The 14,803-nt window shown below is 47.1% G+C and overlaps 2 protein-coding genes across 9 annotated transcripts in view; both read left to right on the top strand.

The window, feature by feature from the left end:
- Positions 1–960: 960 nt before the first annotated feature.
- On the top strand, positions 961–1,801 carry LOC120894446. Its single transcript, XM_040297040.1, has 2 exons — positions 961–1,474; positions 1,543–1,801. Exons 1-2 carry the CDS (start codon positions 1,019–1,021, stop codon positions 1,693–1,695), a joined length of 609 nt encoding a protein of 202 aa, XP_040152974.1. The 5' UTR covers positions 961–1,018; the 3' UTR covers positions 1,696–1,801.
- A 2,073-nt stretch (positions 1,802–3,874) lies between these two features.
- The window catches only part of LOC120900326 (collagen alpha-1(XVIII) chain), a 240,935-nt gene continuing 230,006 nt past the window's right edge, over positions 3,875–14,803 (top strand). For 6 of the 8 annotated variants that reach the window (XM_040307214.1, XM_040307198.1, XM_040307252.1 and 3 more), the window contains exons 1-4: positions 3,875–3,993; positions 5,885–6,066; positions 11,421–11,571; positions 11,655–11,810. In XM_040307214.1, coding sequence (XP_040163148.1) covers positions 11,695–11,810 — 116 coding nt within the window. In that variant the 5' untranslated portion in view covers positions 3,875–3,993; positions 5,885–6,066; positions 11,421–11,571; positions 11,655–11,694. Of the gene's footprint in view, positions 3,994–4,097; positions 4,538–5,884; positions 6,067–11,420; positions 11,572–11,654; positions 11,811–14,803 lie in introns of all 8 variants that reach the window. The other 2 variants (XM_040307188.1, XM_040307180.1) reach the window with 2 other exon arrangements.

Genomic DNA, 14,803 nt, shown 5'->3' with positions numbered 1-14,803 from the left:
TTTCCCCTGAGCCGGTCCCCAAATGGCGATACCCCGTTCAGCAGTGATTTTGGACGCGATTTGTCTTCCAGCGCCTATATACCTGGCGCCTCGCCAAAGGGCACTCTCCCCACCGGGGAATACCTTTTTGCGTTCGGTTTGTTGGGACCTCCCTCTGGGGCGTCCGATTGGCAGTAGCGGACAGTAGGAGAAGTAGTAGCAGTAGTCGCAGTAGCAAACCTGCTAATGACATGCTGACAATGGAATTGAAAAGAAAATAAGCGAAGGGTTGTATTTTCCGAATCGAATTTGCGGTAATGATTCTATTTTCCCCGTGTCAAGTGGGCCGGTTGCGTTGGTACTTTGGTGGTCAGGCCTCCGCCAGTGGAGTGGATTTTGCATATTAAACGGCTCTTCTACGAACAGGTAGGTGAGGTGATGTTGGGAGCTGAGTGGAAAAAGAAGAGGTTGTTTTGAGTTGGGAAATGGAAAAATGAAGTTTTATACTAAGCTAATTGGTTGGAATAAACTGATGGTTTTATGTGATATGAAAATGTATTCAAATTCAAATAGTAGCGCAACAATCAACAGATTTTCATGATTTTTTTTACATCCACGACGTCATGCTAACGGTTATTTTGAACAAGTGTAAAATTAACAGAAATATTTCCGATTTACACCTCTGGGTTCAATGTTTATAATAGATTCTGCAAAACGGATCAGTTATTAATTTGGTCAAATGCCTCTCTAATCCTTCCTCTAACAGTAAAAACCACAGAAAATGCACAAAATATGCATTATTTATGCAACTCAAACAAGCTTTAGTATCAAATTGATTTCAATGCATCATTTTTCCAATTGGAAACTGCGCAACTCAAAACATCCCAGCGCTGAACCCACCGTCATAACCGGGTGGAGAAAAAGAGCGAGATGCAGCGATTTGTACGTCAAAAACACTCGCCGGGTGTCAAGCGAACATTTTCAATTCAGTTCGGCACGGAGTAGCCTTCGCCATTTTACGCCGAATTTCTCGCTGCGCATGTTTAATCGTACCGCCGCTTGTGCAAAGTGTTGCGTTTTCAGTTCAGCTTGCAATATCGTACCTTCAACCATGCCTCCACTCAAGAAACACAAAGCACACCAGCTGCCATCCGACTTCGAGCCGCTTATGGCACGGTTAGGGATAGAGTCAGCGCAGGGCGGCGCGCACCATCCGGCAGCGTTTACTCTCTTCGGGCGAAACATCACCTTCGAGGCGATGGAACGGAACCAATCGCTCTACTATCTGCTTCGGAGCTGGTTTCGGGATGGTAGGAGTGGACGTGCGGCCACCCGCGGTCCGCTGCTCGGTATGAACGGTGCCGCTGCCAGACCGTTCCGTCCGTCCACTACCATGCGGCCGAATTTGGAGAGTTCCTTGCCGCGATCGAACATGACGCCGTATCCGGTCGTGGTATCGTTCCAGCGCATGGAAGCACCGTTGCCCCAGGAAATTGTAAGTATGCCGCGCGCTCAATGTTTGTGCCTTGTCCTTATGTCGTCGTACATGTTGCGCGTTTTTAGCTGAACGATCGCAATAAGCTGCTGGCGTACCATAAAGTCCACTGGAGGCAGGTGCGCCTGGATTGGACCCATCACCGGAAGCTTTACCTGCAGAGGTTTGCGCCCAGTTTGGAGGCGATGGAGACGTACCGCGTACAGCCGACGGACGATTAGTGTGCCCGGTGCGATACGGTTGTAGTTGAATTCAAACTTTCCCTTTGGAGTTACTCAATAAACGCAGAAACCGTTGCGTTGCGCCATTATGCTTCAACGCTCCTAATATTATGCTGCAACGCGACAAAACGGCCTGTACTGTTGTATGTTGTGATGACACAAAACAATTGCGCCGATTGTTTACGTGCGCATAAATTACATCGTTATTGATTAGTGTATCATCCGCACGGGTCCAGGATACTTGTAAATGCACACAGCCTTCCCCCCAATTGATTAATGTCACCCGTAATTAGTCATCAGAGAATGTGTGTGCAAGGGAGATGTAGCATCGTTATTACACCACCACCACAGGGCCATAGCTGTACCGGGCCGGATGATGCATTTGCTTGGCGCATGACCTACGATCCCTCCCGCAGGGCTGCTCCGTCAATCCGACCGTCCGGGTGGCGCGGTTTATCAATCGCCACGTAAATACTGCACCGGTGGAGCGATAAAAGGGCACCATACGCCAACGGGTCCAGTATTTATGTGTGCAAGTGCGCCAACTTTGACCCTCCGCCTCCCAGAACACGTGCACGGCACAGAACATTAGAGCGTGATATGAAACCTCTAAGTTGGTGTGATAAAGGCACCACAACACGGAGGAGCCGTGCGATAAAACCCCCAAAATGTTTGTGGCGATCGTGTTTGCAGCAGCAGCAGCTCCGGCCGTACCACCCGGAAGGCTTAACTTCGATGCGGTGTTTTTCCGTGGTGTTTTGATCCGAGTTTTGGCAGGCATACGTGCTTAGTCCCTTGTAAACGATCATGAAGGATATCGTATCAGGTGTGTCCGTAGCATTAATGTAAGCGTGTTTCCGATGTCAACATTATCAGTAACGGGTATCCATACAACACGGAGTAGTACATTATAAGTCCATATCATTTAATCACCGGTAAAGCCGGCAGTGTAAAGCCGACCACAAAAATGACGCCCTGTGGCCTTGCTGTGGCTATTAACTGGCAAGGAATGAGCTTTGTTACTTGGCACAAAACAGAAACAAGGGAAGGAAATCCCCTTCGCAGTACCTGTTACCTTCAAAGTAAGCTAAGGGCTTACTCGTTCACTTTCCCCCCCGTGTAAAAGAACCAGTTTCCGGGGACGTTGAAAAGTATGCCGAAATGTTACTTATATTACCCTGCTCTTCTCTGCGACTGTCCCTTTCGCGTGGTTTTGCTGCGAAGCCGTACCACTACATTCGCCCGGCGTCTTCATAAGCTCCTCCAACACGGCAGGAACATCTCAAACAAGGGAAAGGGTTGTTACACACTTTTGGTGTGTCCATAATATCTGTCCAGCTACACCGGCGGAACAAAACCGAAATTGTACACTACCTTCACGCAGGAGGACACTTTAGCCTCGGTTCCGTTTCGGTGGTCGTAATTACCGTCACGGAGTGCTTCCCGTTGAAGAGTTTTTCTTGAAAAGAGAAAAGAGAGAGAGAGACAACAAGAAGGGCTAAGAAAAGCAGGTAGCAGGTAACACGGGAACGAACAGAAAAAAAAACAGCATCTTCCAGCAGTACGTCCACACGTACCCTCTACCCCATCTGGAAAACGGTAAGAGGATTAATGGTTTCGCTGGCTTCGGTGCTGTAGTAGACACAGGAATTTCTCGCTTGCTACCGCTCCCGAGGACAGTGCATGAATACTAAGGAGCCAATAATTTTCCCCACAATAATTGTACGCTTGAAGGAGTGTTGCTTTTTTTTCTCCTTGTTCTTCTCACAAACCACTCGGCCACTCCGGTTCTCGAAAGCAGATGAAATAATGGAACTATGGCGGTGCTTGCTGGTGGAGAGGCGCCCCACTCCCAGTTTCGGTGAAAGGCAAAATTATCAAATCACCTATTTGCGTGGTGGGTGCGCGTGGTTTTACCACGGAAACACTGCCCGAAGTAGTGGTCCGGCAGGTCCGGCAGGCGAAAGGCTTAGTTGTTTGGTTCCCGTGTCCCTTCTCGGTTTGTTTTTAAGTACATAAAAGGTTCCGGTTGGGAAACTGGGGTTTGCTACGAAAGTGACTTTTTGCCACGCGTACGCGTCGAAGGTAGAAAAAGGATGCGCCTGGTAACGCTGGCAACGGGAAGCGGGAAGGCAATATGGTTTTGAAGAAAACGATGAAAAAGTAGTAACCACTGACAGGAGGAGAGCAGTTGAAGCAGGCACAGTAAGTCCGCAGCGTGTCCAGCTTAGCGAAGTGTTTGCATCAAATACCTCTACAAAAAGTAATTTTTAACTGCCTCTTTTTCTTCTTCACCTGGTAAGCAAAGAAAGTGTAAAATAAGGATTAAATAGCAAAATAGTCAAACGGGGGCATTACATCGCAGGCAAACTAATTTCTCTGCTGATCGTTTGTTTTGACAGCAAGCAACGATCAACAGCAGCAGCAGCACTTGCCACCATCTGGCCCCACCGGGAGTGGACCGGCATGACATTGGCTTATGATAGTCGTTAATTAAGGGCGCGCGCGCGGGTTCGTGGAAAATCCATCCGTAATGGAAAAGCTCGGTCAGCTTTGAAGCAAAACACGATGAGTGGTGCACTTTTCACTATGCCCTAGGGGGTACCGTGTTTGGTCCGGGTTAGTGGCGGGGAAGAGGTTAGCTGCAAAACAACGTACCTGGGCTGGTATAAAAGGGACAAACTTCTCCCACTGCCGGAAGTGCACAGTAGTGCAGGACGATGAAAAATTGTGTCCATTCTCGCCAGCCAACCAGCCAGCTAGCCAGTGTAACACGTGTGCACAGGAGTGCACCAAGTACTCCTTTTTTTATCCTGTCCCGCTCGAGTGGACACCAATCCCCGTGAGTATGTCGTAAATATAAACTAATCCGGCAGTCGCTTTGCTGCGCTGCAAAACACACACACGGACACAGGAAACAGTTGGAAAACGGTCGCTTTTTTTGGATAGGTTTAGAAAGTAGGGGTCGCACACCCATGTGTGTTTGGATGGGGACACAACACAAAAAAAAACTATTGCAGCTGGCGCTTGCCTCGAAGTTGCGCTGTTGCACCACTACTGTTGCTGGTGGCAAACAGTTTCTACTTTTCTGAGTGGAAATTGTTAGCCACCAGCGGCCAAACAACGAACACAGTGCATAATTGCAAAACTATGTGTCCCCGCCGAGTGTTTTCGGCACGTTTTGTACGGATTTGGTCCTCCCCGCCTGCTAAGCTGATCAGCCACATTGACCTTCCCACGTCACACGCGGCTCGAGTTTGTAGTGTCTGGAAGTTGGCTTTTGAAGTTTATCATCACGTGTATATGTGTGTGTTAGTGATGGGTAAAGTTAGCAAAAATCCGGAGTCGACTCCGATCCGACCCCGATAAATTCGGAATCTACCCCGGAAGGTAGGTCCGCTCTGAATTATCCGTAGTCGTTCGGAATCGTCCGTAATCGTCCGGAATCGCCCGGAATCGCGTGGAGTCGTTCGTAGTTGTCCGGAGTCGTTAGGAGTTGTCCGGAGTCGTTAGGAGTTGTCCGGAGTCGTTAGGAGTTGTCCGGAGTCGTTAGGAGTTGTCCGGAGTCGTCCTGAGTCGTTCGTAGTCGTTCGGATTTGGAGCCGTCCGTAGTAGTCCAGAGTCGCCCGGAAGCGTCCAGAGTCATCCGGAGTCTTTCTGAGTCGTTCCGAGTCGTTCGGAGTCGGCCAGAGTGTAGTTTTCGTCCAGAGTCGGCCTTCGAAACAAAGTCCTATATACGAAGTGACTCCGACTCCGAACGACTCCAAACGACTCCGGATGACTCTGGACGACTCCGGGCGACTCTGGACTACTACGGACGGCTCCGAATCCGAACGACTCCGAACGACTCCGGACGACTCCGGGCGGCTCCAGCCAACTCCGGGCGACTCCGACTCCGGTCGGATCTAGTGGTTCCATTTTGCTGTAGTCGGAATCTGACTAATAATAGTCGGAGTCGGATCGGAGTCGTGGGTGCGCTCCGGAGAGCACAACACTAGTGTGTGTGTGTCTGTTCGGTTGATGATTTGCTGTTTTCTGCTTGGGGTTAGGTTTTGTGGATAGTTTTTGGGAGTTTCCTTCGGCAAAACCGCAACAGATAACGAACGGCAGCCCGACTGGGTGTGTAGGGGACGAGCACCAGTAGCATCACTTTCTGACAGGTTCAATTTAATCTACATTCTATTTGCAGGGAATGAATTAAAGGCTGGCGCAGATGATTTCCAGTACAAGTTTGTCCTCGGAAGGTTGCTCGGTGATGGAAGGACTACTCCCCGCGATTAGAAACAGGATGTGCACTGAGTTCCGGCCTGTCAACTGTTTGGCGGCGGATGACGGATGTTGGCAAAACAGGCCCGAAATGCTTGCTGGCTCGTAGGTGGACAAATTTATACAATTTTAAAATGGCGGAAATACCCCCCCCCCCCCCAACCACCACCCCGTTAATGGATATCAAGATGTTTGCCGGGCTCAATCGTCTCCTTTCGCTTGGTGCCTTTCGCTCGGTACCGACTCTTAATTTGAATAGTGTTTCCTGTTCTTGGAGCTGCCCGTCCGGTGAAGTATTCTGGCACTAAAATCTGGCAAATCTCCAGCCAGCGCCGAGCAGCACCAGTCCCCCCTCACTCAGTGCCCGCCGAGCAGTCCGCACCGCTCGTTAACGGGAAGAATAAGATTATGTAAAACTATTTATTTCCTTAGCACCCGGTACTTTTCGTGATATCTCTGTGCGGGAGAGTGCGGTGGTGGGAAACTCGGAAATTTATCGTACCAAGATTGTGCAAAAAAAAAAGAAAGAACTCGCTGCCCGAGAACTTTTCTGCACGTTTTGCACAAGCTCACGATGGACAACTTGAGTTGGGCCCTCGCTTAGAAGCCGAGCCCAGGCTAAGAGGGCCGCTAACTATTTTTTTAGTGAGCGATACTGACAAATTCCAGTGGCAGCAGTGCCAGCAGAGTGCGCACGCGGTCACATTAATAACAGGGGCACGGGCCGGGCATCACAAAACCCCCGGGCCAAAAGCCATCGTGATTAAAACTTTGACGCTGAGCTGAGCAAAAGGTAGGGGGTGAGCCTTCGGGGGTGTCATCGGTTTGGTGCTCTCTCCCGCGGTGCGATGCACTTCTTCCTTCTTTTTTTGCAGTCGACACTAAACTTCCGGATAATGGCCCCTGCCGACTCACAAGAACTTGGCATGGAAAAGGAAGAAAATCTCCTAAAGAATGACGATGGAAAAGAAGGGGGAAAAATCTGAGGCGCGAAACAACGCGCCGATACAAGACGGCCACCGCACCCCACCCGTTCGTGTTGGAGTTGATGAGTAAAGAAGAAAGATAAAAAAAAACATGAAACCCGGCCACGGCTCTCTCTCTCGGAAGTCAACTTAAGAAAGATTGAAAGTTTGTCTTCCGTAAGATCTGACCCAGTTCAGCTTGGAGCCGACTTTTAGAATTGTTCCCTGGTACTCGGTGGATGGAAAAGCGCAAATTAAAAAAAAGAAAAGAAACCCGTTTACCAACTAACTCATCTGGCGGTGGTGTTGTGATAGGGAATGATAGGGATAGGGTGGGGGAGGTTATTCCCCAACCTAATGCCGGAATGAAAATCCCATCAAGATACTTTTAGCTTTGCCCACACACTACTTGCCCATCCAGGCGGAAGAGCAGCAGAATGTCAGTTCCCGGAAGCTTTTTTGTTGTATTTTTCAATACGCAGATATTGCATTAAAAACATACACACACACACACACAGAGTGGGGAAGAGAGGGACTGGATGAGGGTAAAAAAAAAAAACAGCCAACCGGACACGGGACAATTATGCAAAGCTCTGCAATTCAATTCCAAAGCAGACTGGCAGGGCCAAAATTTTATTTTCTCACTTAAAATTGTAAAGTTTTTGCAACGAAGATTTGCCCCCCCCGCAGACGACGACGGCCACCACCTGCTATAGGCGCTGCAAGACGGCGTGGTGACAAGAGTTTTATGCTGTGGTTTTGGCGACCAGGCAGCTCCTTGTCTCGCGCGAGTGGTTCTTTATTGTTAATTTTCTTGTTAAATTATTCATTAAACGGCAAGCCAGGAGGCGGAGTGGGGGGGGGGGGGGGCAGCTTAATACAGGATTCGTTCCAGGTTAGCACGGGGGGCAATTGTATATTGTTTTAGATACGCCATAATGCCGAATAAGCTTTCGGTGCCGCTGCCGCCGCACGATAAAGCGTCCCGGGCTTGGGTGGGGAGGGTGGCTTTTGTGTGTGAAAAGTGTTTTAACTTTGCACACAAAGAGCGGCACGTAACAATTTATGTTTCTTCGTGCACAAACACACACACAAAACTTACGAGGAACATCAACATCGGGCCCTAATCCCCAAAATCGACTGTACATCGAAGTGGAGAACCAGAAGCTTTGCATACATTTTCCCAATTTCAAAAACACGGTTCAAAGAGAGAGAGAAAGGAAGAGGGGGGAGGAAAAGTTTGGGTACACTGGTGCCACCATAACCTGTTCCTTTTAATTGGAAACTTTCGATGACATAGGCAAACGCAACGCAGCCGGAACTTCTTTGGTTGGTGGGAATCTGTCCCTACCCCGGCCACTCCATTCTCCTGCTGGCGGGCGGGAGCAAAAGTCAGCAGGATTAGTAATTTATACGCAGCTCTCTGAGACCGATAAATAAAATTTCCAATTAACAGTAACGCAGCAACGCACTGGCGCGGGGAGGAGCCCCTGGCGCGATGCTCAAATGCGCAGGAGTGAGCGAGTGAGACCGCACTTGATAAAGGAAGGAACCACCTGAAGGTGACATCATAAAGCAAACCGTAACAACGACCGTGGCCGACACCCCATCACTTTGCTTCAAACTGGCTCGGGATGGCACGGTCGGTACTTGCCTCACCCCCGGCCGGTACGCTAATTTATGCTGCACAAGTTTATTGTCCTTTTTGGTTTGGCGATGGCGCTGGTGGCTTCGGCCTATCTGCTGTGTCCTGCAAAGTGTCGTAGCTTTCGCTTCTTTTTTGTTGTGCGCTTTTCTTTTACGACTCATACTTTTTATTTTCCAAATCTCTCCTTCTCGTTTTAGATGGCCCGCGCACGCGGAAGCGAACCAAGGAAAATCTCTTAATTTATTTGAAGCCGGTACCTACGAGGTGGTGCGTAAAATAATATCCTCCTCCCTCCCACGCACACACACACACACACACACACACACACACACACACACTTTGTTTCGCGATGGCAGTCGAGTGTGGATGATTGTGTGTGTGTGTGCTTTTCCTTCGGACGCCGCATTGGGCCTTAAAATGACGAATATTGAAGGCGCATAGCGTAGCATAGCGCTATGCAGTAGAACGATCGTCCGGCGGCAAATGATGCTGCGGAGACGGCATTTTGGCGTGCTGTTAAATTTATTGTTCTCTTTGGCATATTTTTTACGCCCACCGCCATCAGCTTTTTGGGCTGGCGATGAGGTGGCAAAGTCGGGAGTGTTTTTCCGTCGTTGCTTATTTGTGCGTATTTGTTCGCCGTGTTACACACGGTTGTCTGTTCCCATTCACGGACACGGACGTTATACAAGCGGCTTTGATGGGCAGCTCAGTGCGCGGGATGTTTGTTTGTTTGTATGTGTGTGTGTTTTTTTTGTAGAAATAATTTAATCGTATTTGCATAAAAGTTCGTCCCATCACAGTTGACTGCACACTCTCTCTCTCCTGCGCTATGTGGGCTGTGTGCAGAAAATTGTTCTTGTTTTTCGACTCGCCTCGAAAGTGTGTGACGAATATTTCTGCAAATTGATTTTGGAAGGCACGAGAAAGTTGACCGGAGTACTTCTGGCCGGCCGTTAATGAGTTCGTGGAAGAGTCAATTATGACTGTCAGCACAATTGTCGGCTCATTGCAATTGTTTTTTTTTTCTTCTTTTTTTGACAGTGATTTCCCAGTGGGAGCAGTCCGATTGGGAAAGCGGACTGTTCGAGCGGACCGATGGCCCGATGACGTCAGGACAACAAATACCTGATTGTTTCGTTCGGAACGATGTTTAAATTTAATATTTACTAAAAAAGGTTTTTTTTCTCAGTAAGAGGCATTTTATTTAAGCAATACGGCCTTTTCGGACCGTTCCTCCTGAAAAAGAGGCATTTTATACACACGTGACGTCCCTACAGGGTTTTACAAGAGTTCTCATAGCTGAGGGAGATTTTATTGACTGTTTCTTATGTGAAATGAACTTAATGTAATGGGAATTAGACTCTATAGCACACTTGTTTGTCAAATCCGATAGGAATTTTGAAGGAGCCTGTTCAAAAGGGGTGCCAGAGTCCAATTTCCAACATATGAAATGCACTTCCAATAAGAAAGAGTCAAGGAAGTGTCCCACAGCTATCAGAACCCCAGAAAAATCCTGTAAAGCTCTTCCAGTTGCTGTTGATTTGTTTTTTTTGTAATAATTAATGTGCTTTATTGCAGTTACAAACGCCTAAAAGCATCTTCTGCCCTGCTGGCTGGCATACCCTCTGAACTCATTACGGTGAGACGGCAAACGAATTTCCCATCCTACCACCACCGCACCAGCAAGACGACGAGTGTGGCCGCCGTGTGAACGCTTGCAAATCTTCCCCAAGTGTGTGGCGCGTGCGAAAGTGAAGTACCATCAAGCAGTACCGAGAAAATTGCATTATCACCTCACCACTCTCGTAAAGGACCGCCGGGTAATGAGTCGGCATTAGGTGGGACGATTTAATCGTCCCGTCGAAAAAAAAAAGAGACAGAGGCGCACCTCAGTCTCGACACCTAATGTCGCGCATATAGAAAGATATGGTTGCGTGTGACGGTGTTTGTCCCTTTTTACGCTGTTGTTATTGTTGTTGGTGAGGGAACGGGAAATTGCTGCGGGAGGCTGCTCAGGTGTGGAAGCGTTTTAATGCGTGCGTGCGTGCTTGCGGAGTTAATTGTGTTTAATTAAATTCCACTTTATTTGTACTGCGCCGCTAAATGAATTACCACGGCCTAGGGCCACGGCTGTATTTTTTTGTTTGTTTGACAAGTGCAAATGGGATACAGGAGGGAAGGGGTCGAAAAATGTCCTTTCGAGAGAAAAATAAAAACTGCTCCAGCTTCCAGGGGTTATTCTGCGGTCGGGGTGCAGCACTAGTAATGCGGACAGTACGTGCCTGTAATACTCGGACGAACCGATTGATTGGTTTATGGGGAATAGTGTGGGAGTGTTTTTTTTATTATTGCCGTCGCCTATCATACCGATGCGTATTAATTGAATTATGAAATGGCCAACGAAATATCCATACCAATTAGCAGTAAACTTTTGTGTGGTAAAGTTGATTTTTTTTTGTCCCGTTTGCTGCATGTTTTGTGTGTGCGTGTGTTGCACGCGCACGATTGAATTGTTTGACCCGCTCGTTTCGATAATTAAATCAAAACTAACAAACAATCAAGCTGCTGTTTGCACGCGGCCCGGTGTGCCATTCCAGCTCCACCTGATGTAGGCTACATTTTCTTTGATTAGTTTGGGCTGTTTTAATTATAGGAAAAGTTTGCCGCCCTTTCGCATATGCTTGGTCTGGGGGAAGAAGTTTTTCGATTTGTGATTAATTTTTAATCCTGTCCAACCAGCAAATGGTTTCCGTTTTTACCTACCCCAAAACTAAAATAATGAAAAGCTCATGTCATACGAACGAGGTTCTGATCGTGCTCAATTTATGCCTTCTGTTTTGCAGCTCTGTCACGCAAACTTGCCCCAGTGGGGGAGAGAGAGAGCAGCACGATTCATCCTTTTCATGTCAAACGCAAAAGGAAGGGGCAACGGGAAAAGAAACTCAATAAGAAAGGAATGTCATCGCGTGGACCAGGCACAAAGGCACATAATGGGTAAGTGGGGTAGATTGTAAAGCGTTCAGAAGGCGCTTTCGCACACCGTTTACAACTCGCTTTCCTCGCGGTCCTCTCTCCAGCAGGCGATGTCAAGCTCTATGATTGCTTCATTAGCAGCGAATGGAAGACGTCGCTGTGGACGCGGTGGCGGCAGGACCACCGCGGTGCTGTTCCACGAAGCATTTCTGCGTTCGTTACCATGGCACGGCACCGGCGTGTGTGCGGTCGAAGCTGGGGTAAGTTTTTAATGAAATCTATTAGTGGTATTTGGACAATTTTTACGCGCTCGAACGCCCTTGACAGGGCAGGGTCCTTGGCGCTTAACGTGCCCGTTTGCGGGGGGGCGAACGGTTTGATCAATATAGTCTCGGGGCTTACCTTTAACCTGAGAGGTAACATCCCGTTCCAATACCGCGGCGAAAAGAAAAGAATAAGTGGTCGCGTGCTTACTGTCCCCTCCTGGCTTTTAATAGCGGGGCGAAAGGGTTGAGAGATGCAAACTAATTAACATTTCAAGCTGTCGCTTAACGACGACAGCGGCCGCCGGATTTGGCAGGTAGTTGCTGCGCGCGCGGAATGCTGGTTGACTAATTTGAATTTATCCTTTGCGGAAAAGCAAGCATGGAAACACAGATGGGTTGAGCGTTGGTAGCATATTTTAGGTGTTGCAAAGGGTTTGCAGCGAAGAAAATAAACAGTGCGCGCGGGATTATCCGTTGTTGTTTGTATGATAACCTTTAGCTGATGGAGAACGTTTCTACGGGATACTCTACGAGCTGCTGCGAGCGGATTAGGATTGTTGAGCGTTTGCAAGAAAAGCAATATAAACGGGAAAGGTCATGCTGTTTTTCCGTGGATTAAGCTTTCGTTTTTTATTCATCTTTTAAACCTTTATTTTTAAATTGTAGCTCTATAGTTTTATCTGTACATTTACATGATTGGTTGTTGTACTATAAATTTTAAACTGTTTGGTTTTCATTATTTTTGTCCTCTTTAAACCTCTTATCGAACATTTTAACAAAATTGTGTCATATTTTACTTATCCAATTTAAAATACACGAATACGTTTCATTTAAATTTGTCCATTTTTTATCCAGTCAGTAGTTGCACAATTATAATATGCTGCTTCGCTTTAAGTCAGCGTCGATGTTTGTCCGCTTTAATGCTACAAAACACCGGCCAACCCCCCACAACGGTACGGTGATATGAGGACGATAAACCCTTTTCGCCCATTCTGCCCGCCATTCCTACACACCCACACGCTGTGTTACGCTCCTTTTAACGTGGAAAGTTTATAAAATTGTCACTGAAGCATTGTCATGCCAAAACACGCTAGTTGACATTCACCACAATTACTCGAAATGTCAAACCCTCAAGCGTAGGGGGTGGGTGGGTGGTTGGCGACGGTGGTTACACATGTTTAAAGACGCTTAACGCAATGCTCGATGCGCTCGTTTTGCTTCAAAGGAGGAGCATACCATTTACCTCCCCCCCACCCCATTTACAGTGTACATCTGTGAACGGTTTGCCGCAGACCGTTAATGGTGCAGCGTAAAAATCTCGAAATAAAAAGCCTTAATTTGTGTAATAATATTCATGAGGGGCCCGGGTGCGCTCTGTTCGCACTTGCTTTCTGTGGCTGTGGCCCGGCCTGTGTGCGATGGATTTTATGACACGGACTTCGACGGGTGTGGTGGAAATGGCGCTGCTCGGTCGAACCTGCTTTAAGCCATCAGCGTATGGTTGGGCGGTGCAGCCTGAGGATCGTGTGAGAGAGAAAGGCTGCCAAAACAAGCGGGGAAAAACAACTTTGCTGACGATGGAAAGTTTAACGATTTTCCACTCTCCTCTCCCGGAGAATGAGGTCTTTCCTTTAGCCTCCCGTGCGAGATGCATTTTGGGTGGGTGGGTTTTCGGTTTGTTTGTGCTGTGAAGATCAATATCTGGGAGAAAAAGTGGTGTGTTGTGCATTATTTCTCATCACGTGGCGATGAAAATTGCAATAAATCTGATTTGATGGCGTTGTTTGTGCGGTGTAGCGTTGAAGTGTGTGCGAAACCATTAAACCGCGCCTTTCTCCGAAACAGGTGTACGAGACGACAGCAAACACACATGCCGGTGTGAGGCGTGATAATGTGCAAGCTTCCCCGAGGTGCGGTGTAGAGTATTTAGCGGATGCGTCAGCAAACACGCATTGTTTTGCTTTCTTCGGTGCTTTTGCGACAAAGCATGTTTAAAATTTTCGGTACAGTATCGCACTATGTCTAATTTTAATAGACCGCTTAAAGCTACTACTACAATAAACATTTCCATGAGATTTTGGAATGTTTCTAATTGGATCTTGTTGCAATGCTTGCATAAACGGTTTTGTTTATCTACTGTAAAGTATGCTATTGAGCAGTGTCGATTTGTAAAGAGATTATTTTCTTCTGAAAATTGATTTCAACATCACCGCTTCTATAGTGCTGAACAAACCTAAATATCCTCCACATTATATAAATTATTAACACATTTTTCCAATAGTTTTCTGTTATGTTAACGGGTCTATAATCAAGTTTAAATCATACTGCAAATTGGTTTTCCTGTCAAGTTCTGATCAATAACCTTAAGGAGCAGTTCAAATCGGAACAACAATTTAGATACGTTTTGAATACTTATTATTTACCTAGTGTTAATCGATCGAAGATGCCAAGTGTAAACTATTTCATCAACTAAATTGCATCAACTAAATTGATACATTCATCATTCATTGCTTAGTATGATGCTCGTTTCAATGAATTGTTTATTGCAGCCACACGTTTATCTTAGTTCGAATTGGAACACCACAGCCCATCGTAACGATGTTAACGAATCTAGTCCGGCTGATATCAATCGTCATATTAAATTGAATTTGAACAGCACATATTGCATAAATATAGCTTCTGCTTCGGTCGTCGTTAAAGGCATAAAGTATTCTGGTCGATCTGGTTTTATTCCTACGTATTATAGGTTTTCTCAGGGGTTCTCATACTTTGGGGACACTTTCTTGACTCTTTCTAACGAGAAATAAACATTATTTGATGGTAATTAGGGGGCCGGTCGACTCTGGAGTTCGAGTAGGATCGGAGTCGTAGGTGCGCTTCAGGGAGCCAAATTTGACTCTTTAGCACTCTTTTTGGACAATTCCTATTCATTAATTTCTATGGTGACTGTCCAAAAAGGATGCTATAGGGTTCAATTCCCAACATAT

Source organism: Anopheles arabiensis, chromosome 2 (genome assembly GCF_016920715.1).
Source record: "Anopheles arabiensis isolate DONGOLA chromosome 2, AaraD3, whole genome shotgun sequence".
Classification (NCBI taxonomy): domain Eukaryota; kingdom Metazoa; phylum Arthropoda; class Insecta; order Diptera; family Culicidae; genus Anopheles; species Anopheles arabiensis.
This window is presented reverse-complemented; position numbering and strand designations above follow the sequence as displayed.

Coding starts and splice junctions, on each gene's coding strand:
- LOC120894446 (XM_040297040.1), top strand. CDS start 1,019: ATGTTTAATCGTACCGCCGCTTGTGCAAAGTGTTGCGTTTTCAGTTCA. Junction 1,475..1,542: donor CACCGTTGCCCCAGGAAATT/GTAAGTATGCCG, acceptor GCGCGTTTTTAG/CTGAACGATCGCAATAAGCT.